This window comes from Antedon mediterranea, chromosome 8, assembly GCF_964355755.1.
Source record: "Antedon mediterranea chromosome 8, ecAntMedi1.1, whole genome shotgun sequence".
NCBI lineage: Eukaryota > Metazoa > Echinodermata > Crinoidea > Comatulida > Antedonidae > Antedon > Antedon mediterranea.
Window position 1 is genome coordinate 2,161,361 of NC_092677.1, and position 26,353 is coordinate 2,187,713.

Consider the following 26,353-nt stretch of genomic DNA (forward strand, 5'->3'; position numbering starts at 1 on the left):
TCGTGAAATAAAATAAATTGCAAAGAAAGTTGTATCTGTTTGTGTTCGGTTAGCCATAATCTATAATAAATTGTAAGTACAACACAGCTGAAATCTAAGCATCTCTGCAACTAAATAGTAGTAGGCTAATGTAAAACGCGTATAAAGCTTGTTTCAATTCCCACTAGCGACGCAACCTATGCAACGTAAGAAAATGCCCTTCCAATAATTGTGTTTGCCCCGCCTGCGTGAAATCAAACCTGCGGTGTTTGTAGCACTGTTGGTTGCGTTTTCGGTTCCCACTTGTGATTACGCAATACAGAACTTTGTGTCAATACGTCTTTGCGTTGCGTTACTTGCGTCACTAGTGGGAACTACGCTTTAGAAGAACATTTTCAGAACGATTCGCATATTGGTCCTAGTGTGAAAAGCATGTATTCATAGTTTTCTTCTTCTATTTTGTTTCATATATGTTTGGTTTATCTATTATATCTGCCTTGATGCTAACATATGCTCTTTTTGAAAAAAGAATAAGAAGATCGTCTTTACTCTCAAGGAGAGATATCGACAGATCAGACGCATTACAATATAGATTGCAAGATGGTGTGTCTGTCCAGGGAAGAGTTAATCTGTAGATAACAATAGAAAAGTCTCGTTTTGGGTTGAAACGTTTGCGAAAACTGATATTAATTTATATTTCAAAGGCTTATCGATAAAACTAAACTTTAATCTGTGATAAGAAACATTTGTCGAAAATATATATCACAATTTGTGAAATATTAGGAGACAGTATCTTAGATTTAGACTTTATCTTATCAAAACTAGAAACGCACATTCGAATAAAACGTGGGGAGGGAATTTTGAAAAGGTGTTTTTTAAAATGTTTAATAGAAGGTTGTTAATTATTGTTATATTGTGTTATATCCCCTATCACGTAATCGAATTGCCCTTTGTAAAAGTTTTTAAAACTCTCATTACTGAATGCTGTTTTAGTTTTCGTCTTGTACGTTAGTTAACTCCTCGGAATTCGAAAGGCAAGGTAAGAATATTTTTTTTACTAAGGTACCTGTCGTAATAATTTTACTCACGCTAAAGCATGGTTCACACTTAGGCACGCAAGAACGTAAACGCAATTTGACCAATCACGGCGTGACGAACTGTCGCTTGTGAATGGTAACTTGCGTTTCGCGCCTACTGTACGTCGTTACGGTTGCTTACGTCTTAGTGTGAACTAAGCTTTAAGATGAGATACGCGATGACAAAACACACAAAACTAGTGTGAACCAGAGACTAATGGTACTGGTATGAACAAATAGCACTTCTACATGTTCACACACGGTCATTCATTTTGTAGAAAATACTGATTAAGAAGTAGAATGAGAACCGGAGATCTGATTTCATTTATTTCATATTTTATTCCACATTTATTTAGTAGTCATCAATTACAGTACATCATAATTACAGTACAACTGAAAACAGGGATCCTGCATAAAAAAGCTGTTGCTTCGTTTTTTTGTTACCCCTTTTACATAAGAACAGTATATAGAACTTAAATAAAACAAAGGTGTTAAGTTAGTTAAATTATGTTGTTATGTTAAATTATGTTGTTAGGCTAGAGTTTTAGGATACATTTTATTTTAATGCTACGTTTGTATATAATTTTATACTGGTTTATATGATGTATTTTGTTACAGAAGATGTCGCAGACAATATTGGTGTGTCTTTTATTCTGTTTCGTGATTGGTACGACCAGTGGCGTGGTGTTTAATTGCGGCCCTTGTCCCGAAGTTCCCACCGAAAAGGGATTTGAATATAAAGGTTATGTTGGGTTGTGGTACGAAGTTGCTCGCTATCGCAATGCATTTGAGTTCAACACCAAATGTGTGTCCAGTAATCACACCATGTTGGTAAGTATCTTGCACCAGTTTCACACGTGACACTCAAGTGAGTTGATTAATCGCAAGGAGGATGATCCATGCGTCAAATCATAAAAAAAAAAATAGTGATGGCTAAATAAGTTCTGTCTACAGTATCAAACTAGATTTTGACCACAAAAAATTTGATGTGCCAAATATGGTAGTGATATGTCATCATCATGGGCACGTCACATTTGATAGTGTAGAGCTTTATACAACTTTAACATATTATTTAATTTTGACAGGACGATGGTAGCGTAGAAATAGAAATGCAAAGGTTGTATCCAATCGGAGGCTATGTTGACAATATAATGTATGCTATACAAGATCAAACTAACCCTGCCATAATCTACAGCAAATTGAAATGGTGTAAGGACACTTTTTGAATAATCGGGGTGTTTTTTAAATTTTTGTTATTTTGGAGTCGGGGGTTATGTTACGTTCAAAGTAGTCCATCACATAAATCTTGTTTATTACATTTTTTAACTTTAGAATTGTGTTATGAACGTGAGCAAAATCCCCGTATTTTAAAGTTTGGTTCCTTTGGAGGCACCAAATAGGAAGTGTATTTCAAGGGTCTTTAAGGGCCTTTCACACCTGTTCCGGCACGGTTCCGGTCCGGCGAATCAAACGTCAATGTTTCGTTTTCACGACGCTCTACGTGGCTATGCGCCAATCGATATGCGCATAGCCGCGTAAAAACGAAACAATCAGACGTTCGATTGGATTTGCCGGCGCCGGACCGGACCCTTTAGGGTCTTTCACACCTGTTCCGGCACGGTTCCGGTCCGGCGAATCGAACATCAATGTTTCGTTTTCACGCGGCTATGCACCAATCGATATGCGCGTAGCCGCGTAAAATCGAAACATTGACGTTCGATTGGATTTTCCGGCGCCGGACTGGAACCGTGCCGGAACAGGTGTGAAAGACCCTTTACACCTGTTCCGACACGGTTCCTGTCCGGCGCCGGCAAATCAAATCGAACGTGAATGTTTCGTTTCTACGCAGCTACGCGCACATCATATTGGTGCATGGTCGAATGGAGCGTCGTGAAAACAAAACATTCACGTTTGATTTTGATTTGCCGGCACCGGACCTAAGACGTGCTGCCGGAATAGGTGTGTGAAAGACCCTTACCACAAGATTCGGACAATTCCTCGTATATGATTGCGTTGTGCGTTCTTCTTGCACACTGAGCTGCTTATTGCATATTATCATTATCTATTACAGTGCTACCTGCTCTAGAGTACAAGTTTGTTGACACTGATTACGATCACTATTCCATCGTCCATTCCTGCACCTCATACTTTTGGGGCACTTTCAATGTCCAGTTGTCCTGGATTTTTTCGCGGGATGCTACTGTGTCCGAGAGCTTAATGGCCTATCTGATGGACCGAATTGAGAATAAATATAATATAGAACCAAAACACTATATGTACACCGAGCAGAATGATTGTCCGGCAGACGAGAGGAGAACCAAATATACGAAGAAGTATAAGAAAGGGGACAAGACGAAAACTGATTCCAACGAAATTGATGTTAATGTTAACGATATAAATAGCATTTAATAGTAATAATAATAGCCATAAAGAGGGAATGTAAGGGGACGAAAACTGACCAAACTTTCAACCTCTGCAAATATTCAGTTTTACTCTTATAAAATGGCGTATACTGTAAATTAATTAAAATAAACATGGAATGAAATAAAAACATTGACATTAATTGTTTTCAATGATGAAACTCAATACATAAATTCATTATAATTAAGCTTAGCCTCACCCCTGTGTGAAAACAGCCTATGGTACCAAACCAGTGTATAGCATACAGAGTTAATTGAAGATTTGTTCATAATTCTATGAAATACTATTTAAAAAAAACATATTTTTAATATTTGAGTTATTTTATTGAAATTTGGAAAAATGTTATTTGGAAAATTGACTAATGCGATGCAACATTTATTTGTGTGAATTATCTGTTTAAAAAATTGGACTTCATTTGGATAATACATTGCTGAGTATGTGGTCAGAAAGTGAGAAAAAAAATAGGACAAAAAATAGGTCAAAGGTTAAAAATCATAATATCAATTAGTTAATATTCATCTTCAAAACATATTTTTTTATAAGTAGTAAAAAACAATTTTTCAAATTTTATTTTGGAAAAAATGTAATTCTAAAGGTGAGATTACCGTACTGAATGTGGAGGCGAATCGTTAATAATTACAGTATTTTATTTGTTGGTGTAAGAAATAAGTGCAGGGGAGTTTGTTTTGTCTAACGTCACTTTGAGGAAATAATAAACACAGTATATTATTATAGTCAAATCTATGTCTTTGAATGTCGTTTATGTGTGATTTGATTATAATGACCAGGATGATTATGATAGTGATGATGTTAAAGCTTGGTTTCCACTGCAAGGCAATCAATGACGTAGACGCAATGACGTAGACGCAATGACGTAGACGCAATGACGTAGACGCAATGACGTAGACGCAATGACGTAGACGCAATGACGTAGACGCAATGACGTAGACGCAATGACGTAGACGCAATGACGTAAACGCAACGACGTAGACGCAATGACGTAGACGCAATGACGTAGACGCAATGACGTAGACGCAATGACGTAGACGCAATGACGTAGACGCAATGACGTAAACGCAACGACGTAGACGCAATGAAGACGTAGACGCAGCGCAAGTGAGTTGACGAATCACAAGCGGCATCAGTGTGATTGCATCATGATTGGCGGCGCACTTACGTTCTTGCGTTGCGTCTAAGTTGTAACCAAGAAGTCTAATAAGGAACTTGATCAACTTTTATTTTATAATATCCAGAAAAAAGTACAGAGGTCTCTAGTCGGCGACCAGCCCTAAAGCTTGATTCCCACTAGGACGTAATGCTATGACGTAACGCAAGGACGTAAGCTTGGTTCCCACTAGGACGCAACGCAAGGACGTAGACGCAACGCAAGCGAGTTGACCAATCACACGCGACTGTTCGAATAATCCATCGCTTGAGATTGGTCAAATCACTTTGCGTTGCGTTACGTCCTGGGGCGGATTGCTATAAGCGGTCTATAACCGGTCTCAGCGCTTAGCCGGCTATAATTCGTGACGTAGCAAGTAGTCTTATATTATAGACCATTGCTATACCGCGGTCTAACCTGTAAACGGTCTTTAAAATTAAAGCCTACTCGAAGGAGTCTTAAAACAGTTTTAAACCTCTCTTTTTGTTGCTTTTACGTATTATTTATCGTCAAAGATAACCAATTGAACGAGTTTTAAGTGTTAAATCAAATAATAACGGTGATTTTATTCTTATATAGGCCTAGAATAGATTTTCTCGCGTATAATGTACGTTGTACTGTTATGATTGTGAATTGAACAAGCGTGACGAACATTACCTTATTTGGTGTTCTACGCGCAAAGTACGCCCTCAATTTGTTACTTTACGTGGTCTTATTTAAGACTGTTTTATAGCAATGGTCTAACAGGGGTGGCTTTAGTAAGACCGTCTATCTGATAAAGCCGGCTTTAATCGGGGAGTTAAGACCATCAGTTAAGACTGTTTTATAGCAATCCACCCCTGGAGTTGCGTTCTAGTGGGAACCAAGCTTTAGGCACAACGCAAACGCGTTGATCAACCACACGCGTTACGTCTTACGTTTTACCAAACTTATAAGAGACGCACAACCAGCGGGTTGACCAATCACAAGCGACATCAATTACGTTGCGTTACGTGTTGGAATCAAGTTAGAAGCGATTAAACAGCAAGTCATACCTAATTTATTTTTTTTACCTTTTCATATCATATTTTATTCAAGTTTCAACAATCTAAAATCCCATATTAACAACTTTTCAATAAGTAAAATTCTGTGCAATAACTATATTTAAAGATATATTGTCATCCTAAAAAATAATTGTTTAAATTTTTTTTGTTGAATATGCTATTTTAATCTCACATAATAGTTATCCACTAAACAAAATTTATTTACCTGAAACTGTAATTTAAAGCAAAAAAATGGTCAAATTGATTGCTAGCCAATGAATTTTTGGTTGAATTTAACCAATTATTATGTTATTTTATAATTGAAAACATTTTTTTTCGCTTTTTTTCTACAGAAGTGATTAACTTGAGTAAAACTACAAAAATAACCTATTCAAAGCCCGATTCAAAGTCTGATTTTTCATGTTTTTGGGGGACAATACATCTTTAAAATCTAATAATTATTAATAATAACTAAATTTTCATAATTAAAAAAAAATTACATGTAGGCCTAATTTATTTATTTTAGCTGTTAAATATCAAATAAAATCTTTATTACTATTGATAATTTTTTTTTTAAGTCTGTACTTTCTCTTTTTATTTGTTAGTTGTAGTGGTTTGTCAGATATTTTTTATATTATGTGTTTGTTTTATTTATTTGAGTGTCCATTGATTGTCAGCATATGCCGTGAACCCTCAAATGTTTAAATAAAAAAATATATATATCGTCATTCAAGGAGAGATATCGACAGATCTGAAACATTATTAACATATGCTCCTTTGAAAAAAATAAGAAGATCGTCATTACCCCAGGATTCAGGAAAGATCAGTACCATTACAATATGGATTGGAAGATGGTGTGTCTGTCGATAACAATAGAAAAGTCTCATTTAGGTTCAAACGTTCGCGAAAACCGATAATAATTTATATTTCAAAGGCTTGTCGATAAAATTAAATATGAATCTGTGATAAGAAGAACGTTTATCGAAAAATATATCACAATACGTGAAATATTAGGAGGCAATATTTTAGATTTAGCCTTAATCTTATCAAAACTAGAAACGTACATTCGAATAAAATTTAGGGAGGGAATTTGGAATGTTTTACTTAATGAAGAGGGTTGTAAATTATCGTAATATTGTTCTCCAGTTGTGCTATTTGTGTTGTATACCGGTACAACCCTATCATAAAATCGAATTGCCTTTTTTAAAATTGTTACTTTCATCATCACCCGACGTGTTTTTATTCTTCACGTCTTACATGATAGATGCCTACATCCGAAAGGCAAGGTAACAATTACTCGCACTTAGATTCACGACGTAAGTAACACATAAACACATCAAATAATAATAGGCCTTATAGTGTGAACTAGAAACTTGGTATTAACCTCTGTCTACACTATCAAACTCTATATGACAAAACAATGCGATGTGCTCATATATGGACATGATTATCATGTCACTACCACATTTAAGCAGTTCACTACCAAATGTAGGCCTATATCACAATTTTTTGGTCAAACTCGTTTGAAAGTGTAGATAGAGCTTTATGTTGCGTTAAAATGTATTTTACAGCGAATAAACATGTCGCAGCGGACAATATTTGTGTGTCTTTTAATCTGTTTCGTGATTGGTACGACGAGTGGTCAAAAGATCTCCTGTGGCGGATGTCCCGTAGTTTCGACCAAGAAAATGTTTGATTACAAAGAATTTGCTGGGGTATGGTACGAGGCTGCTCGCTTTCCCAGTTTATATGAGTATGCCTCGAAATGTGTAATCAACAATCACACAATAATGGTAAGTCGTTTAATATGATAGATACATTGTATAGATAGGCTGCAATGTCTTTTATCTGTGTCCGGTTTGACGCGCGCGTGCCTACGCCTATTATTTTCATCAATTTTTAAACGCGCGTATCAAACTATGTACTCTCTCAAATTGTCGATGTTAATCGGTCGAAAATTATTTATAGATAATGTTTCAGTAGTATACGTCTTGTATACGTCGTTAGATCTATATTGTTTTACTGACGCATTATCGATATTTGTTTTAAAATATTGTATATGTTCATGATTCTTTATATTAGGATGACGGTACCGTAAGAGTAACAAACCAAAGGTACCTTTCATTAAAGAGGCTATGTCGACAAAGTAATATACGTCACACAAGATACAACTGATCCTGCCATACTCCACAGCAGATTCAGATGGTGTAAGCACACTTTTTGAAATATATACAATTAATTTAGTAGTCAGAACTACATTTTACCATTATGTCCGATTGGTTCTACAGACACAACTGAAGGACGCAAGTTATTTGACCAATTACAATTGAGAGTCCGCTTATGATTGGTATTAGTTGCCTTGTTGCGCGTACGCTCAGCGCTGCTTCCTAGGGAACCAATAATGAATTATGATTTCTCATTACCTAACCCTGGGAAAGAAGATTAAGGGTTTATTAATGTGCGACACAATCCAAAAGTGAACTTAACGTGCACGTTAAAATAAGTGCGCAGCGCAAGAAATTGCGTATCACCTAATGATCGTGTATCTTTGTCTTATAGGGCAACCTGTCATGTCGTTTGAGGTCATGGACACCGATTACAACCACTACGCCCTCATACATTCCTGCAACGAATACTTGTGGGGAACTGTTAGTATGCAGTTTAACTGGATTTTTTCGCGTAAAGATACTGTACCCGAAACCGTAATGAACAACCTGATGTACCGGTTTAACAAGGCTGGTATAGATGTGAGCCAGTTCGAGTATACCGAACAAGATGATTGCCCGTCACACGCGGCAAGGACTAAGTACAAAAAGAAGAAGGATAAGAAAGGGGACAAGACTGATTCCAACGAAATCGATACAAATGATAACAATATAAGCCATAGCCACGAAGAGGGAATGTAAGAGGACGAAAAACTGACCAAATAAATGTTTTACGAGCAGAGTAAAATGACTTATACAGTAAACATGGGTTGAAAATAATTAGTCACGGTTCATGAAAAATTCCTATTTTGATATGTTTCAACGATACAAAATTAGCATAAATACACAAACTCATTAGGCCTAGCTTAAAATATAATCAAATTTAAAATCTTGCTCCTTACTTTTAAAGCACTTCTTTTCAACCAACCTGCTTACATCCGTCAATTAATCACCTTTTATGTTCCTGGACGGACTCTTAGATCATCTGATGATTTTTTACTCTCTGTTCTACGCATAGCCACTAAAACCTTTGGTCATAGATCGTTTTCTTTTGCAGCACCCACACTCTGGAATTCACTCCCCCCACAAATTAAACACTGCTCTTCTGTTGCCTTATTTAAAAAAATTGCTCACAACTCATTGTTTTCGACCACTAACATGCCCAGCGCCTTTGATTTTGTACCTCGGTCTTTGAATTGACGCTTTATAAATGTTGATATAATAATAATAATAATAATAATAACCGTACCGTACGTACTGTTTTGCTGCTGTTCACTGAAAAATCCTCGCGGACGACAGGTACACAGAAGACAACAGGGAGTTATTCATACAACGGCCAATTTAAATACATCCCGGTACTTTATTAACTACAATCTGGCCGGCATTTCTCCCTACATACACTGCAGCTGACATACGTGCATTTTGTTATACTATATTAATCGCACATCACAGTAGTACTATGATGAATCATCATCAGTAATAACTTGGTTTCAAATAATAGTGGGGGAGTTTGTAGGGATATAGTCACCTTTTATCTGACGGTCGACTTTGTGGAATTAATAAACACAGTATAAGTCAAATCTATGTCTTTGAATGTCGTTTATGTGTGAGCATGTATGTCATGGCTAAATTGATTATGACGTATGACCATGATGATTCTGATAGTAATGATGTTAAAGCTTGGTTTTCACTTGGATGCAACGCAATCAATGACGTAAACGCAACGCAAGTGAGTTGACCAATCATAAGCGACAGTTCGGGATTGATCCCAATTATGCATCGCGCTTACGTCATACTTGCGTTGCGCGCATTTGCCAATATTGCATGATGCGAAGACAATTCTAGAGGCTTGTTGGTGGGGCGGGGGGGGGGGGGGGGTTGGACTAATCGATGAAATAAATACACTACCACCTACGAACTACTTTATCATTCTTTAATAACTTCATTTTAATTACAAAATTACAATTCTAATCAAAATCTATACCGATTTTAAAATACGATGTATGACTTAATATTTTATGGTATATGGATATTGAGAAAAAAAACACACATTTTGGCAAACATTGTCAAATAAGGTAATAATCCCAATATTTAAACATACCTGTGTTTCTTGACATTAAGTGTATAAGATACCAGAAACAAATTAGCATTTAATTTATTTATTTCAACGTTTATCTTTTGGCGGGCTAAACTTATCGGCGCAAATCATTCCTTTCCTGTGTAGGCGTCTAAACAGTCGTGGCGGGAGGGCAATTGACGTGACCGTAGAACTGAAATTTGCTGACATCAATTCCTTGCTTTTCGAATTTAGTCAGCTGAGGTTGTATCTTGCTAGCGTCACCAGTTGATAAGCTGGAGTCACGTACAAGAATCCAGTTGAATTGGACATTGACCAGGCCAAAAATTGACGTGCAAGAATGGACAAGAGCGGACTCCACATAATCGGTATCCAACACCCAGTATTTAGCCCGTGGTGACCCTATAAAAAGAATAAATTGTTATAAAGTTGTTAATTTTTTATAAAGCATGATTCCCACTAGAGAGACGCAACGCAAAGACGTACGCGCAACAAGGCAAACGAGTTGACCAATGGCATGCGACAGTTTGAATAATCTATCGCTTGTGATTGGTCAAATCACTAATGCTTGGTTCCCACTAGCGACGCAACGTAACGCAACCTACGCAACGTAGAAAATGGCCTTCCAATAATTGTGTTTGCCCCGCCTGCGTAAAATCAAACCTACGATGTTTGCAGCACTATTGCGTCGTCGGTTCCCATTTGTGATTACGCAATACATCACTTTGCGTCAATACGTCGTTGCGTTGAATTCTAGTGGGAACCACGCTTAAACGTGCAACGAAGATGCGCGTCACGCCTTTGGAACCCAGGAAAGTTAGCCGGCCCAAATAAATACTAGTTTAGGTACTTACACCGACTGAATTTGACTCCAAGCTTGGCAGGATTATCTGGGTTTGCCTTGGCGTCACCGACGGCTGACTGGTAACCTTCTCCCGGAAAGTAAGCGCTGTTCAATACATTCACATGGCCGTTATCCTAGATTAGAAAATATAGTATTTGTGAATAAAAATGATAGGCCTATAATAATAACAATGTGAAGCGATAAAGATGAGAAATCGAAAACCCAGAAGCCTAACTCAACCAACTTAAACGTTCTTCTACTTCTGATGTTTACAGTGTGATAGTGTTTGATTGGACAGCTCTCTCACCGAATGGAAGAGAATTAAAGTACTCAATCAAATCAATATAATTCAATTTCTCAGAGGCCCAGATCAACATACTTTTTCAAAACACTTCATGCCACGGGATGGTATGTGTAACCTCACCTTTAAACTGTATTCAGCGACTACACATCGTGCATCTCCCTGAAACTCTGCATAGAATCTAGCAGCTTCGTACCAAACGCCTAAATAGCTTGCAACGTCAAAATTATCTTGTACCGTGACCTTTGGGCAGGGACCGAAATCCCATACCTGAGCATTGATAGAGCCAACGAGGTACACAGCGACCAGAAGGCAAGCAAACTGAATTTTTGCGGACATCTTTATATCATCTATGAAAACGAAACAAATCGAATCAAAAGCAGATCAAGTCACAAGTCACAAATCAGTTTATTTTGATCCATAAATAAAACAAAAATACAAAGCAAAAAATATACAAAAGGACCAGGGAGACTTCCATTAAGGCCAAAAGCCGCATGCATGGAAGCCACCCGAACATTTTAAATAATAATGAAAACATTTCTTTTGGTTTCGATTCGTATAATGATATAAGTAGTTCTTTGATAGTAAACCAATAAACTTACGTTGGCAAGACAGTTTCGTCTAGCTGTCAGCTTGACTTCAGTTGCTATGATGCGTTATGACGCCGACTGGTCTCCTTTCCAGCCACTAGATGTTTTTGTTGTGTAACCTAGGGGACCAGTCGTCATCAGAAGCTGATCGTAAATGTGAGATAGTTGGTGCGCGCCTTCGTCTCTATTCATCTTTGTATTTTTATTTTGCTTTCTTATGCTGATGCTTTTTTTAATTTTACGTTTAAGCCAAACTTGTTCTTTGTGTAGTACCTCTATCTTATCCCAGTTTGGTATGTGGTTGTGTGTGGTCATATGGTCCGTGATTGCTGATTTATGTAATGTGCATCACGGAAAGTTTCGTCCTCCATTTTACATAAATCAGCAATCACGGACCATATGACCACACACAACCACATACCTAACTGGGATAAGATAGAGGTACTACACAAAGAACAAGTTTGGCTTAAACGTAAAATTAAAGAAAGCATCAGCATAAGAAAGCAAAATAAAAATACAAAGATGAATAGAGACGAAGGCGCGCACCAACTATCTCACATATTTTACGATCAGCTTCTGATGACGACTGGTCTCCTAGGCTACACAACAAAAACATCTAGTGGCTGGAAAGGAGACCAGTCGGCGTCATAACGCATCATAGCAACTGAAGAAGTCAAGCTGACAGCTAGACGAAACTGTCTTACCAACGTAAGTTTTTTTGGTTTACTATCAAAGAACTGCTTATATCATTTTAAATAATATGTAATTCTGTATATAATATAATTTAAAAGTTAACAAATCATAAAATCAACAAAATCATATCAGGTCAGCTACAACCCATCTCTATTACATATATAACAAGTTTGGATATAACATACACCATCATATTCTGAAATAAAATTATTTTTTAAATATGTAGAAAACCCAACAAACGATTGCTTAGTATTCATTTGGGGGGAAAAAACATCACTTAAAATATATTAATAAACAAATATCTTACCGATTTGTTTGAAAGATTTGGATGAAGTCTTCGATGATGAGGATTTCAGCAACGAATTATACTAAACTGTCTTTGTGTATTGTATTTATAAGTTAAAAGTATGTAAATAAAGTTACATAAGTGACGATATTCCATTTACTAGATAGGAAATTGTTTCTTTAACGGTTTGAACATTGTATTAACACTCCATCTATATTATGACGTTTTTTAGCAATCTAATTTGAAACATCCCCCTCGCCAAAATAGTACGGCCTGTTTTCCGTGAGAACGCTACATACTGTTTATAATCTAAGAAAACTTACATAATTGTATGACTTATGTAAGAACGAAGGATTCATGAGAAAGTTTCTATAATAATAGTTCCTATCTCCATCTGTTTATTGTCCTGTATTGGTCTATTATGTAAATGCTTTAAAATCATCCGTAATAATCTTATGCTCCTTTTGTCCCTAAAGGCCCATTTACACTAGAACGATAACAATCGACGATAAATAGACAAACGTACATTTTTCTTAAATAAAACAAAATAAATTGGGAAAGTTTTCGTTTTAGAACTACTGTATAGGAAAATCATTTATGCTGTCATTGATAAAAATAATATTTATATATTAACGTATTTTTATTTTTTTGAATGCGCCTTGAGCACTCTTGAGTGATATGTGCGCTATAAAAATCCTGTTATTATTATTATTAACTCTATGGTTTTATTTCTATTTGTGTTATATAACAATAACAATATATGAGAGTGTGAAAGAGTCGCTATCCAATCGAGTTTGAACAATACCATGAAAGCCCAAGTGGTCTAATGGTTAAGACAGCTGCATATCAAGCAGACAGTCCGAGTTCGAGTCTCGGTTGGGGCGAATTTTTCTCATTCTCATAGATTTCCTCATCTTTATCGTTTCAAATTAATTAATTAAATTTCAGTATATCACCGGGCGGTTTAGAATTAATGTTCTTTGCCTGATGTGTTTATATATATATATATATATATATATATATATATATATATAAATCAATGATGTTGCGTAGCACTGTGTAAATTATATATAAATCATACTGTAAATTATAGAAACAGTGCTCATATTCGGAACATGATCTCATAATCGCGTCGAGCATAGCTCATTGGCGAAAGTTCCGTATTTTTTTTAGTTGTATGAAAAAATGTCTCTGGCGGGATTCGAACCTGCAACCTCTCGCTTACAGGGCGAGTATCATACCACTAGACCACAGAGCCGTGTATGGTATTATCACAGATTTTCACCCACCAGATACATTCTCTCATACAACAAACGCCCTCACAATCAGTGGAGGCTTAACAAGTCAGAATAAATTCCCACTTTAATTCGCAACGGTTTTTTAAATAATATTGTGTATATGTAAATCAATGATGTTGCGTAGCACTGTGTAAATTATATATAAATCATACTGTAAATTATAGAAACAGTGCTCATATTCGGAACATGATCTCATAATCGCGTCCGAGCATAGCTCATTGGCGAAAGTTCCGTATTTTTTTTAGTTGTATGAAAAAATGTGTCTGGCGGGATTCGAACCTGCAACCTCTCGCTTACAGGGCGAATATCATACTCGCGATTATGAGATCATGTTCCGAATATGAGCACTGTTTCTATAATTTACAGTATGATTTATATATATATATATATATATATATATATATATATATATATATATATATATATATATATATATAAAAAGCGAAAAGCTAAATCAAAACGATAAAGTAAACAGCCAGAAAAGTTAGCAGAGCTTTCGGGCAACACTAGCCCTTCATCAGTGCAAGTGAAGGAATTTGGATAAAGTCATAAAGCTGGCAAGTGCTGCCTTGGTGGACAGGAAAAGTTATCCAAAGTACCCTCCATAATTACAGCAAAATCAGATCAAAATTGATACAAACAGTAGAAAATATATATAAATCCAAAGGCAAATTACTGAAAAAAAATGACAATTCTGGATATATATATAGGCCTATATAACAATATTCCAAATCAAAATGTTATGAAACTTTTATCAGTTGATTCATTTCAATTCAATAGACTATAGTAGGTTTTAGGCTTTCAATAACCGGTTGTTCCATGCACCGTGACATGTTCAATAACCGGTTGTTCCATGCACCGTGACATGTTCAATAACCGGTTGTTCCATGCACCGTGACATGTTCAATAACCGGTTGTTCCATGCACCGTGACATGTTCAATAACCGGTTGTTCCATGCACCGTGACATGTTCCATGCACCGTGACATGTTCATTTGCTAAAACAAGTTGTAAGTAGATAAAAGATTAAAACGCAATTGAGCTGATTATTAGCTGAAATATGGGAGTATGTGTTTATACGTGTTTTAAAATTTAGTAACAAATAATGAAAACTACAAAATTTATCTTTAAAGCTCTGTCTACACTATCAAACTTTATGTGACAACAACATGTGATGTGCCTATATATAGACACGAAGATGTCATATCAATACCACGGGCATGTTTGGGCACATCGCTACCATTGGGCGCATCACACTTTTTTTGTCAAACTAGTTTGATAGTGTAGATTTGATCATTATTGCTGGATCGATTTATCTATAGAAATGTTCATTTCAGGGTCTCCTCCTCATGCACATAACAACAGACCTGGGAGGCTAGTATCATTTCCTCCATATCAGTAGGCCTACTTAAACATCGTACAATGCACTATCTTGATCCGCCAATATCAGTAGGCCTACTTAAACATCGTACAATGCACTATCTTGATCCGCCAATATCAGTAGGCCTACTTAAACATCGTACAATGCACTATCTTGATCCGCCAATATCAGTAGGCCTACTTAAACATCGTACAATGCACTATCTTGATCCGCCAATATCAGTAGGCCTACTTAAACATCGTACAATGCACTATCTTGATCCGCCAATATCAGTAGGCCTACTTAAACATCGTACAATGCACTATCTTGATCCGCCACGACACCAATCACTGGTTTCAACAACGTTTTATGAGGCAATAACAGGTACAGCATAAACACATTTATAGTAGAATCAAAGAATTAAATACAATTTTACTTCCTTTATGCCTACTTAATGATCTCTAATATCTTATTAGGCTTATGTATTACCATTACACTTCTTTCTTTTCCAGTCTGTTTTATCCTCATAAAATATTTGTAAATTAAAAGAAATGTTCTTAGTGCTATTTTGTTTTAAAAGAAATAAATGTTAACTTGAATGAATGAATGAAAAAATTATATAACTAAACTAAACAACAAGGCATGAGTGAACCCAACAGCTGCTGCGCTTTAAGCCGGTGCGATCCTGTGTGAACAAAACAAGATAATATTTACATCTGCTCCCCCTGATCAAACAGTCTTGCGTTATCAAAGTTGCTTCTCCCGGTTGATCATGGACAATCTGCATGCTAATAATCATTAACACAAACAAAGATACTAATTTCCTGAATTATCTTACGTTTAGTGTCCGGACAACTACGTACCTTTGAGAATAACCACCCGGACCGGCACAATTCATAATAATGCTCCCAAAATGGGACGTCCTCTCTCGGATTTCCACCCGGGTAAGTACCACCCCGGACAACTACACCCAGACGGCACCAATCAACCCCCTGACACCAACAAACCCCCTGAAAATCATAACTCTAGTACAATACCCCTGGACAACTACCATTGGTCGATTAGGATATTCCGAAGGTTTATGTTGTCATTTTGATTTCAATACACATTTCGTGTTAAAATTGTACGTTGTTGTTATGATGTTTAATAGGCTGTTGTGCTAAGATGTTGTGCATTATGCTATTCCAAGATTACTACAGTAATTAAAATGGCAATTGGTAAAAGTTTTGCCCTACTCAGACGTAATTTGTACTTTATGTAAGAGTAGGGTAAAACATCTGACCAATTCTCAACTTCCTGACGCAAAGTTACCCCACAGTAGTTAAACACAATAACAAATATTTTGTACTTAGGAGGAAAAGGTTGATGAATATTTTATTGACAACCATTTTACATGATAAAAAACAAAGAGTTTCAACACGCGCAAGATTCTCCAATAATTATTTTATTAACGTATATATGACCCCAAGAAACATAGGAGCTCTCGTATGAAGAGCACTATTTCTGCTCTCTTCTTTTAGATAACCTATTATACTTACATAACGAGAGCGTACAAAACAGATGGAGATAGGAACTAAATTAACAAAACATTCCCAGGAATTCTTCGTTCTTACATAAGTCATACAATTATGTAAGTTTTCTTAGATTATAAACTTATGTAGCGTTCTCACGAAAAACAGGCCGTACTATTTTGGCGGTGAGGGGGAATGTAATGATGACGTAATCTAATTATTCGCAACAAAATGCAGAATTTTACCTATAAAGAAACCCGCAAAGAAACGTTTTTATTGTATTTTTATTCTTAAATGGGACCATATCTAGTTTGACAAAACCTACCATACTGAAGTAGTTTGTGATTACGGTTGTTTTATATTGTTTCAATTAATGTCAATTATCAGTATTCTCGTAAATGGAATCGCCACTTATGTAACTTTATTTACATACTTTCAACTTATAAATACAATGCACAAAGACAGTTTAGTATAATTCGTTGCTGAAATCCTCATCAAGTATTCATCCTATTGTCTTAAAAAACATCGGTAAGTTCCTTTTTAATTAATATTTGATGCGTTTTATGTTACACATATCATGTGATTAATCCATCCATTCTTTTAGACACGTAAACCCGTCATCATAATATATGTCTATAGTCTACTATGTTGACTGCTTGTATACACAATTTTTATCATTCATTTCTATAACAAAGTTTCGTTAAAAATGAAAATCATTGATCTAAAATGGTTAACGCTCAGTATAAATCGTTGACACTTATATTGTATACGTGTACCATATGTATACGTGTACCATATGTATACGTGTACCATTATGCTTTAAAAATGTACTTGATATTAATAACAAACACTATGCATGTGTTCAAGCTTAGTAAACTGATGCCTTTTTTTAGATCAACAAAAAATAGTGCTAAAAATTCAATGAGAGAAATGACAATAACGCAATTAGAGATAATCGCACACATCTACCATGTTTTCCCACTGGCGCGTGAAAATGTTGACCAATTCGCACGTTTTAATCTCGTGTAACGTAAAGAAATTATCAGCCAACCAGAATATATTCGGTAATTGACTACAAGGTTAATAAATCGTTTGTTGATCTGCTTTTAATTACTTTGTTTTCATAGATATAAAGATGATGTATGAAAACAAGTTTGCTTGCCTTCTCGTCACTGTGTGCCTCGTTGGTTCCATCAGTGCCCAGGTAGTTTCTAAAGGTCCCTGCCCAGAGGTCACGGTACAAGAGAATTTTAACGTTGCAAGCTATTTAGGCGTTTGGTACGAAGCTGCTAGATTCTATGCAGAGTTTCAGAAGGAATCTCGATGTGTAGTCGCTAATTACACTTTAAAGGTAAGACTGCATAATAGTAGGCTTACCATGTAGTACCATTGATACTCATGGGTACTCCGCCAGCCCTGGTTTCTCATCTTACAGAAACATACGGCGCGTTGTAAAGACGAAAAGTACATTCTATCATTTTACTATTATAAATATAATATAATATTCAAATTTTTATTTTATTATTCAAATCTAGGATAACGGTCATGTGAATGTATTAAACAGCGGTTACTTTCCAGGAGAAGGATATCAATCCGCCGTTGGCGACGCAAAGCCAGACCCTAATAACCCAGCCAAGCTTGGAGTCAAATTCAGTAGGCGTAAGTAGGCCTACCTAAACAACTAGATTACGTTGAGTTGGCACTTCCTTTTTCTTGTTTGCAAAAAAGTTTTAGTTAAACGTTTACATTTTTTCGGCAAACGCACGCATTGCTGAGTGTTTTAAATGATGCGTATCGCGCTGGTTATCACTCTAATGAAACGCACGACGTACGACGCAAATTCATCGCTTGTGATTGGTCAAATCACAATTTACGTAGCGCTTTATACGTCCCTGCGTTGCGTTCAAAGGGTAGGGGACGGAATATTAAGCATGAGTGTACTGATTTAACAAATATCAAATTATTATTTGTATAATGTAAAGAGGGACTACAGCGACAGGCCCATTGAACCTTTTGTAGTCTCTTGACTACATACTATATGCCAACCTTGTTATGATTTCATATTTTAGGTCAATAATTGTTTCTTGAATTGATTTGAATATATACACACAATTATGCTTTAAAAAAAGTCACAAAATGCAGAGATAAATGCCATAGCTTATTCCATCAATACTTCTATGTTTATTTGGTGGTGTGTGTATCCACATTCAATTTGTAATATACCGTTTTCTAGAACTGCAGTTATGACTGCGCATCTGTGAAATATTCCAACTTTGATTTTTGTTTCAAAACTTCCGTCGGATCTGTCGTCGATATAACCACTTTGTACGATTTGTTCTTCCTACTTTCAGTGCAACCACGTGGTAAATACTGGGTGTTGGATACCGATTATGATACATACACTCTCGTCCATTCTTGTACGGCTATTCTTGACGAGAACATTCAATTCAACTGGGTTCTTGTACGTGACTCCAGCTTGTCAACTGGTGACGCTAGCAAAATACAACCTCAGCTGACTAAATTCAAAGAGCAGGGAATTGATGTCAGCAAATTTCAATTCTACGGTCACGTCAACTGCCCTCCTAAAGACACGGCTGTATAGAAGCCTATACAGGAACGAAATGATGCCCAGTAGGGAATTCTGAAGAAAATTAATTGGTTACACAGAAATGAAAAAAAATGAATCCTTGATACAATCATACTGCGCATGACTAGCTTTTCAATTTTAGAGATTCTTTAGGCCTATTACTTTAATCATTGACTTACTATCAAAAACTAACAAGTTTACAATAAAATGAATTGAAATGAATTAATGTTCAATTTTTTCTGAGATCTTATAACTATTAATGTAAAAAAAAAAAACACGAGTATATTAAATTTAGATTTATTCCTTGTTTAATGAAATGCCATAATGAAAATAAGGTGGTTTTTTAATATCCGTAATATTCAATACATTACCCATAGGCCTATGTATGACGTCGCATAGAAGACGCTTGATAATTTAATGGAAATTTAATATGTATAGATTTTGATTAAGATTGTAATTTTGTAATTGAAATGAAGTTATTAAACACTAATGAAGTAGTTCATAAATTGTTGTATTTATTTCATTGGTTAATCTTTATTTACCAAAGCCGCTTTTGTGTTGTGTGTGTGTGTTGTGTTAGTACCACAGTGAGGGTTGCCATTTTGTATGTAATTTCACCTAAAGTATATTATACGTATGGAACGCCTTGTAGGACAAAATGTATATCTTTTGACTGATATGTCTAATCACCATCTCATCTAGTTTGTACATTTCGTTCGTTCAATGTGATTCAACCATGGATCCAATTGGCCTGTTATACAAATTTACGTAATGGAGTTCATGTGTTGTGGATAGTAAACAGAAATATAAACATGCATGTACAGTATGAACACATGAATAAATGTGTACCGTATTTTAGCATCATCGCGTCATAATTATAATATAGGCCTACACTATTTTAGAATATTTAGATTCCATCCACAGGCCTCTTGGCGTGTTGTACTTTGTGTCTAGTAGCTAGTAAGTATGGTTTTACAGTAGCACAGTATTATGGAAAAAAGAAAAGAAAAATACAGACACGAGGCAAGTCTATTTTATTTGTGTTACATAAACAAGTTCCATGTACATCACGTGAATTTTTCTAGGAATGGTTCATTTAATTTATTTTGTCTCTTCATCAAATAAAAAAATATTATTTACTGATCACAAAATAGTCTTGCAAAACATTTTATGAGGTAGAGGGGATTGTAGAGGTAGGCCTAGAGGGGATTGTAGAGGTAGGCCTAGAGGGGATTGTAGAGGTAGGCCTAGAGGGGATTGTAGAGGTAGGCCTAGAGGGGATTGTAGAGGTAGGCCTAGAGGGGATTGTAGAGGTAGGCCTAGAGGGGATTGTAGAGGTAGGCCTAGAGGGGATTGTCAATAAGTGAATCGAATCATCACTGCTGAATCTCCAACTCCAAACGAACTTCAGTTGATGCAACTAAGTTTTGAACTTTCATTTTTACATTACATAACCGGTTCCCTGCACCTTATGGCATGTTCATTGCCAAAAAAGAAATAAATGCTGCAAGTTTGCAAGCTTATAATTAATTTTATGTCTAAAAAGGACTATTTTAAACCATTTCAATTCTTTTAGCATTATATTTGTTTTCTGGAACTCAGCTGAACTGAACGTAAGAATTGCTCAATTGTGTATCTCATTACTATTATTTTAGGCCTACATTAAACGACCCCACAGACATTTTAAATAATTAAATGTCTTCTAGATTTTATAAGTATTCTGGATACATTCTGTAGCCCTAGAAATGCACAGGCCTTCATGATCAGGTTTTATTTCCGCCTTATCAGTAACTCAGGCCTATTAAAAATCATACAATGTGCTATATCTTATTGATCCACAATGCCGATACTGGCTGAAATTACAGGAACAACGTTTTATGAGGCTATGACAGATACAGTATGATCACAATAGTAGAATCAAAGAACTAAATTGAACAATTTACTTCGTTAATGTCTGCAGATGACTAAAGCTTGTTTCCCACTAGGGACGCAAATTTGACCAACCACAAGCGATGGATTATGTGGTCTCTTGCCATTGGTCAACTCGCTTGATAAAGTGGTAACCACTATCTTGTCATATTCGAGTGGGACTTTTACCGTTGAGTACAGTTTTTTGTCGTTGAGTGCTTATTTAACAGAGTATTAATTGAGCGTTGAGATTGTTCTTAACGTTTTCTATTCGAATGACGTTCTGTTGGACACAAATTTACAATTCAAATACAAAAAATACTCAACGAATCTTTACGTTGACAACGAAAGTTCCCGAATAAATAACAAATGACAAATAACATTATACATTTCTAAAAGGAAGTTTTTTTCACAACATTCTAATGATTTTGATAATGATTAAATACAAATTGAATTGATAAACTTAAGTATTATTTAATTGTCAAGTTCAATGATAATTTATATGTCATTTCAAAGGGCAGAGAAAGCCTTTCTGGTAATATTGGAACTTGTACTTCGGTTGTTTGCCCTCCTCGTAGTATTTATATTCCTTTATTTGTTTGTCATTGTGTGAATTTTTGAAAAAATAAATATATTATTATTATTAATTTATCATGTTTACTTAGTAACCAACATTGTAATAAATTTCAATCGTCTGCGTACGTTGCGTTATTAGGTAATATATTTATTTTTTTTTGATCAAACTTTTTATAGCATAGGTCTATTGGGCAACAAACATTGTTTTTAAATCATTTTCAGGGTGAAAATATATCTTTAACAGCAAAAGTGGAAATATAAAATAAAAGTATCAATTATTGATTAACAAACTCTTGAACTGTAATATAAATTTTGGCTTATATAACTAAATTAATAAAAAATGCCTAAATGAACCTACTCTAGCTGTGCATTAAGCTGTTGGCCATGTGATCAAACAAGTTATAAAGTTGCTCCTCCCTGTCATCATGGACCATCTGCCTGCTAATAGTCATTACACAAACAAAGATAATCAATTGCTGATTTACCTTACGTATGAACTACAAAGATCACAATCGTCCTTTGCAAACATGTATTGATGATGATGCAAATTGTATCCGGACAAGTACCCCCTCCAGAAACAAGACCACCCGGGACACCACCGGACGTACCAACCCCAAGACAATCATCCTTCTAGGACAACTACCACTGGTAAATTTAAATACTGGTAGTACCGTACTGTTCTCCCAAAGGTTCAATTCACATTTTAAATTTTATCAATGATGTTTTAAAGTTTTTGTGGCGCTGAAAATGTGAATTATTTTATTGCAAGACACTTTGAATGACTAAAATTAAAAACATCTTAAAATTTGCCAGATGGAAATACTGATAAAGTGTTATTAAAAAAATGACCAACAGGCGCAAGAAGATCGTACATTATTCCAGTAAAAACATCCCATGAAAAGCCCCGTTTCTTCACCTTTATCATATTTAAATTTTTAGGATAACCTGGACTGGACTTACATAATGGAACCACAAAAACAGATGGCATTATGAACTAAATTTTAAAAAACTTTCCCAGGAATTCTTCGTTCTTACATAATTCATACAATTATGTAAGTTCTCGTAGATTATAAACTTATGTAGCGTTCTCACGAAAAACAATCCGTACTATTTTGGAGAGAGGGGTTTTGCAATTAATTGTAAATAATATTACGTTACTACACAGACATATTAATTAATATCAATTATCAGTGTTCCCATCTAGTAAATGGAATCGTCACTTATGTAACTTTATTTACATACTTTCAACTTATAAATACAATACATAAAGACAGTTTAGTATTAGTCGTTGCTGAAATTCTCATCATCGAAGACTTCATCCAAATCTTCTTTCGGTAAGATTGTTGTTAATTTATTTTACATTTTGTTTTTTCTTATGTTATGATTGTTCCATTTGGTTTCATTTATTGTGGCCGGCGCTTAAAACCCGTTGCTATATTTCTTGTTTAGGCGTAGGCTATAGTAGATATCGGCTATTTTATAATTCATCTCTAAAACCCGTTGCTATACTTCTTGTTTAGGCGTAGGCCATAGTAGATATCGGCTATTTTATAATTCATCTCTAGAATAAAGTGTATTATTCTGTTGGTTGTAAAAACAAAAACGAGCTTTTATCAACTGTTGAGTAGCATTGACAACAAATAATGCGTAAAAATGTGTAATTCGTTTTTGAACTAAATAACACTAAAGCTAGCTCTGTCTGTGGCAAAAAAAAATGTGATGTGCCATGATGATGTCATATCACTGCCATATATGGGCACATCACTGCCATATTTGGGCACATCACTGCCATATTTGGGCACATCACACATTAGTTTAATAATAGACAGAGCTTTACGTAAAAGATAATACTATCTTGATGATGACGAGTACTAACCAATCGTTTGTTGATTCCTGTTTTTTTATTCAATTTTTGTATTCGTAGATTTAAAGATGTACGCACAAATCCAGTTTGCATGCCTTCTGGTCGCTGTGTGCCTCGTTGGTTCTATCAGTGCCCAGGTATACTCTCGCGGTCCCTGCCCAGAGGTCACGGTACAAGAGAATTTTGACGTTAACAGATATTTAGGAATTTGGTACGAAGCGGCTCGTTTTTATACCACCTTTCAGAAGGATTCTCGATGCGTAGTCGCTAATTATACTTTAAAGGTAAGACTGCATAATAGGCTTATCATGTGGTACCATTGATACTCATGGGTACTCCGCTAACCCTGGTTTCTCATCTTATACAGAAACATGGCGCGTCGAAAAACGAAAATCATAGTGGCTGCTATTACTAAAATATAAATAGGCCTATAATTTTTATATATAAATATTGTATTTTCTAATGTAGGATAACGGTCATATCAACGTATTGAACAGCGGTTACTTTCCAGGTGAAGGTTACGGTTCAGACGTTGGCGATGGAAAGCCCAATCCTGATAACCCCGCCAAAATTGGACTCAAATTCAATACGCGTAAGTAGCTACTTCGTTGGTTTGCCACTTGGCTTGCAAACGCGATTCGTTAAAGGTGCGCGACATTCTCTCCGCAACGCCAACGTAACGCAACCTACGCAACGTAAGAAAATGCCCTTCCAATAATTGTGTTTGCCCTCGCCTACCTAGACTAGGTATAGCAATAGCAATCACGAATGTTGTAGCCTTTTTTCTATTCAAACATTGGATCGACGGCTGCCGTCGATATAACCACTTTGTACGATTTGTTCTTCCTACTTTCAGTGCAACCACGTGGTAAATACTGGGTGTTGGATACCGATTATGATACCTACACTCTGGTCCATTCTTGTTCGTCATTTTTTGACCTGTTCAACGTTCAACTGAACTGGATTCTAGTACGTGACTCCAGCTTGTCAACTGGTGATGCTAGCAAGATACAACCTCAGCTGACTAAATTCGAAAAGCAAGGAATTTATATCGACAGATTTCAGTTCTACGGTCACGTCAACTGCCCTCCTAAAGACACGGGTGTATAGACAAAAGAATGACACTGAGTAGAGAGGGGGATTCTGGAAAAAAGTCAGTGAAAAGAGAAAAAGAAATCATTGAGAATGTTTTTTGAGGAAACAATTTGGACATTCATTATGTTATCATACTTCATATTTCTAAATCGTTCTAGTTTTTGATTAAAATTGTAATTTTGTAATTAAAATCAATTAATTATTAATATAAACATTAATTATATTGAAGTATAGTAGATTGTCATGTATTTATGCTATTGATATGTTTACACTGCGCATGTTTAGGCCCAATAAACCAGGATTTGCCTGTTAATAATTTACGATTTTAATGTGTTTTTTTTAATTTTCGTTTTTATGAGAAGTAGTTTGGTTGTGAATTGTCGAAACAAAGATATTTAATTTAGTTAATGCCTAAATGCAAATTGATTAAACGGTTATTTTTCACTTTATATCTTTAAGCCCTGTCTACACTATCAAACTTTGCGAAAAAAATGTGATTTGCTCATATATGGACATGATAATGGTATAGCACTACAATATTTGGGCATATTACTACCATATTTCTGGGCACATCACACTTTATTTGTCGAACTAGTTGTAGTGTAGACAGAGATTTAGCTCCTTGTATCGCGTCATATCCTGAGATCACCTCAGTCCTAGTACGCTTCCCACTTTCGAATAAAGATAAACTACCACGCGGTCCACAATGACACCTTAAAGATCTTTGACCTAGACCTATCCTATCTAGGTTTCACTTTTTAAATTATCAGTATTATATCTATTTCAATATAATGTCTATTTTGATGTCACATGGTAAAATGAAGCCATCAAAGAATAAGTCAGATTTATTAACGTAGAATTGTAACTGAGCCTAGGCAACACAATTGCTGTCTTTTTCCCACATCTTTTTTTTATGAAGCCCGGTCTATGGAAAGCAAACTCATGTCCAAAATCATAAAAAAATTCTCTAAATTTTTAATTTGTAAAAAAAATTGTGAAGATTATAGCCCGAGGCCTACTATAATTTGTAAAAAGTAAGTAGTGATAATAATGAAATATACAATTAACACTGATAATGACGTCATAATCATCTGGTTATTTTCTTAATCTCAAGTTCAAAGGCGTCATTGGAACGTGACTATTGTCTAAAATAAAGGTTACCAAAGTTAAGAACTTTCACCTCCAACACTTAACTTTTTAACAACCTTTTCTTAAGTTTATTTACTCAGGTCAAAAACTTATGTAAGTCAACATCTTATGTAAGTTAATAAGTAAGACGTCCGGTCACGCAAAAGGCGAAACCATTACTGTGCGGGGGGGGGGGGGGGAGGTGAAAACAAATTAGGGGCCAAATCATTCCTATATAATTTTATTTACCATTATTGATATAATTATTGTTTTAATTTTATGATACGAAAGAAAAAAGAAACACAAATTTGAATTTGAATTAAAATGCAAACCAATCATACATAATGGGAACCATAAAGTTATACCCTA

The 26,353-nt window shown here is 35.5% G+C and overlaps 4 protein-coding genes and 1 non-coding gene across 6 annotated transcripts; 3 read left to right on the forward strand and 2 right to left on the reverse strand.

Annotated features, from left to right (window-relative positions):
- The first annotated feature begins 7,243 nt into the window (after nt 1–7,243).
- LOC140057101 (apolipoprotein D-like) lies at nt 7,244–8,569 on the forward strand. Its single transcript, XM_072102640.1, has 3 exons — nt 7,244–7,456; nt 7,746–7,809; nt 8,223–8,569. Exons 1-3 carry the CDS (start codon nt 7,244–7,246, stop codon nt 8,567–8,569), a joined length of 624 nt encoding a protein of 207 aa, XP_071958741.1.
- Nucleotides 8,570–9,855: 1,286 nt separating this feature from the next.
- LOC140056656 (apolipoprotein D-like) lies at nt 9,856–12,751 on the reverse strand. Of its 2 annotated transcripts, none has more exons than XM_072102106.1 (4): nt 12,680–12,751; nt 11,213–11,439; nt 10,799–10,922; nt 9,856–10,346 (listed from the first exon to the last, which is right to left on the reverse strand). In XM_072102106.1, exons 2-4 carry the CDS (start codon nt 11,426–11,428, stop codon nt 10,096–10,098), a joined length of 591 nt encoding a protein of 196 aa, XP_071958207.1. In that variant the 5' UTR covers nt 11,429–11,439; nt 12,680–12,751; the 3' UTR covers nt 9,856–10,095. The 2 variants fall into 2 exon arrangements, with proteins under 2 accessions (XP_071958207.1, XP_071958208.1); XM_072102107.1 differs by lacking the exon at nt 12,680–12,751 and adding an exon at nt 11,692–11,883.
- Nucleotides 12,006–19,835, forward strand: LOC140056657 (apolipoprotein D-like). Its single transcript, XM_072102108.1, has 4 exons — nt 12,006–12,387; nt 17,954–18,177; nt 18,362–18,485; nt 19,178–19,835. The coding sequence occupies exons 2-4, from the start codon at nt 17,962–17,964 to the stop codon at nt 19,426–19,428; spliced, it is 591 nt and encodes a 196-aa protein (XP_071958209.1). The 5' UTR covers nt 12,006–12,387; nt 17,954–17,961; the 3' UTR covers nt 19,429–19,835.
- On the reverse strand, nt 13,845–13,916 carry Trnat-ugu (transfer RNA threonine (anticodon UGU)). The gene has a single exon. It is a non-coding gene; the product is annotated as a tRNA-Thr (tRNA).
- A 3,360-nt stretch (nt 19,836–23,195) lies between the features above and the next one.
- On the forward strand, nt 23,196–25,136 carry LOC140057282 (apolipoprotein D-like). Its single transcript, XM_072102865.1, has 4 exons — nt 23,196–23,231; nt 23,822–24,045; nt 24,230–24,353; nt 24,618–25,136. Exons 2-4 carry the CDS (start codon nt 23,830–23,832, stop codon nt 24,869–24,871), a joined length of 594 nt encoding a protein of 197 aa, XP_071958966.1. The 5' UTR covers nt 23,196–23,231; nt 23,822–23,829; the 3' UTR covers nt 24,872–25,136.
- The last annotated feature ends 1,217 nt before the right edge of the window (nt 25,137–26,353 follow it).

Bases quoted from the DNA above. Each gene is read 5' to 3' on its own strand.
- LOC140057282 (XM_072102865.1), top strand. From the start codon at position 23,830: ATGTACGCACAAATCCAGTTTGCATGCCTTCTGGTCGCTGTGTGCCTC. The intron at 24,046-24,229 runs GTAAGACTGCAT...TTTCTAATGTAG, and splicing joins TCGCTAATTATACTTTAAAG to GATAACGGTCATATCAACGT. The intron at 24,354-24,617 runs GTAAGTAGCTAC...TCCTACTTTCAG, and splicing joins TGGACTCAAATTCAATACGC to TGCAACCACGTGGTAAATAC.
- LOC140056657 (XM_072102108.1), top strand. From the start codon at position 17,962: ATGATGTATGAAAACAAGTTTGCTTGCCTTCTCGTCACTGTGTGCCTC. The intron at 18,178-18,361 runs GTAAGACTGCAT...ATTCAAATCTAG, and splicing joins TCGCTAATTACACTTTAAAG to GATAACGGTCATGTGAATGT. The intron at 18,486-19,177 runs GTAAGTAGGCCT...TCCTACTTTCAG, and splicing joins TGGAGTCAAATTCAGTAGGC to TGCAACCACGTGGTAAATAC.
- LOC140056656 (XM_072102106.1), bottom strand. From the start codon at position 11,428: ATGTCCGCAAAAATTCAGTTTGCTTGCCTTCTGGTCGCTGTGTACCTC. The intron at 10,923-11,212 runs GTGAGGTTACAC...TTTCTAATCTAG, and splicing joins TCGCTGAATACAGTTTAAAG to GATAACGGCCATGTGAATGT. The intron at 10,347-10,798 runs GTAAGTACCTAA...TTCTTTTTATAG, and splicing joins TGGAGTCAAATTCAGTCGGT to GGTCACCACGGGCTAAATAC.
- LOC140057101 (XM_072102640.1), top strand. From the start codon at position 7,244: ATGTCGCAGCGGACAATATTTGTGTGTCTTTTAATCTGTTTCGTGATT. The intron at 7,457-7,745 runs GTAAGTCGTTTA...TCTTTATATTAG, and splicing joins TCAACAATCACACAATAATG to GATGACGGTACCGTAAGAGT. The intron at 7,810-8,222 runs GTAATATACGTC...TTTGTCTTATAG, and splicing joins AAAGAGGCTATGTCGACAAA to GGCAACCTGTCATGTCGTTT.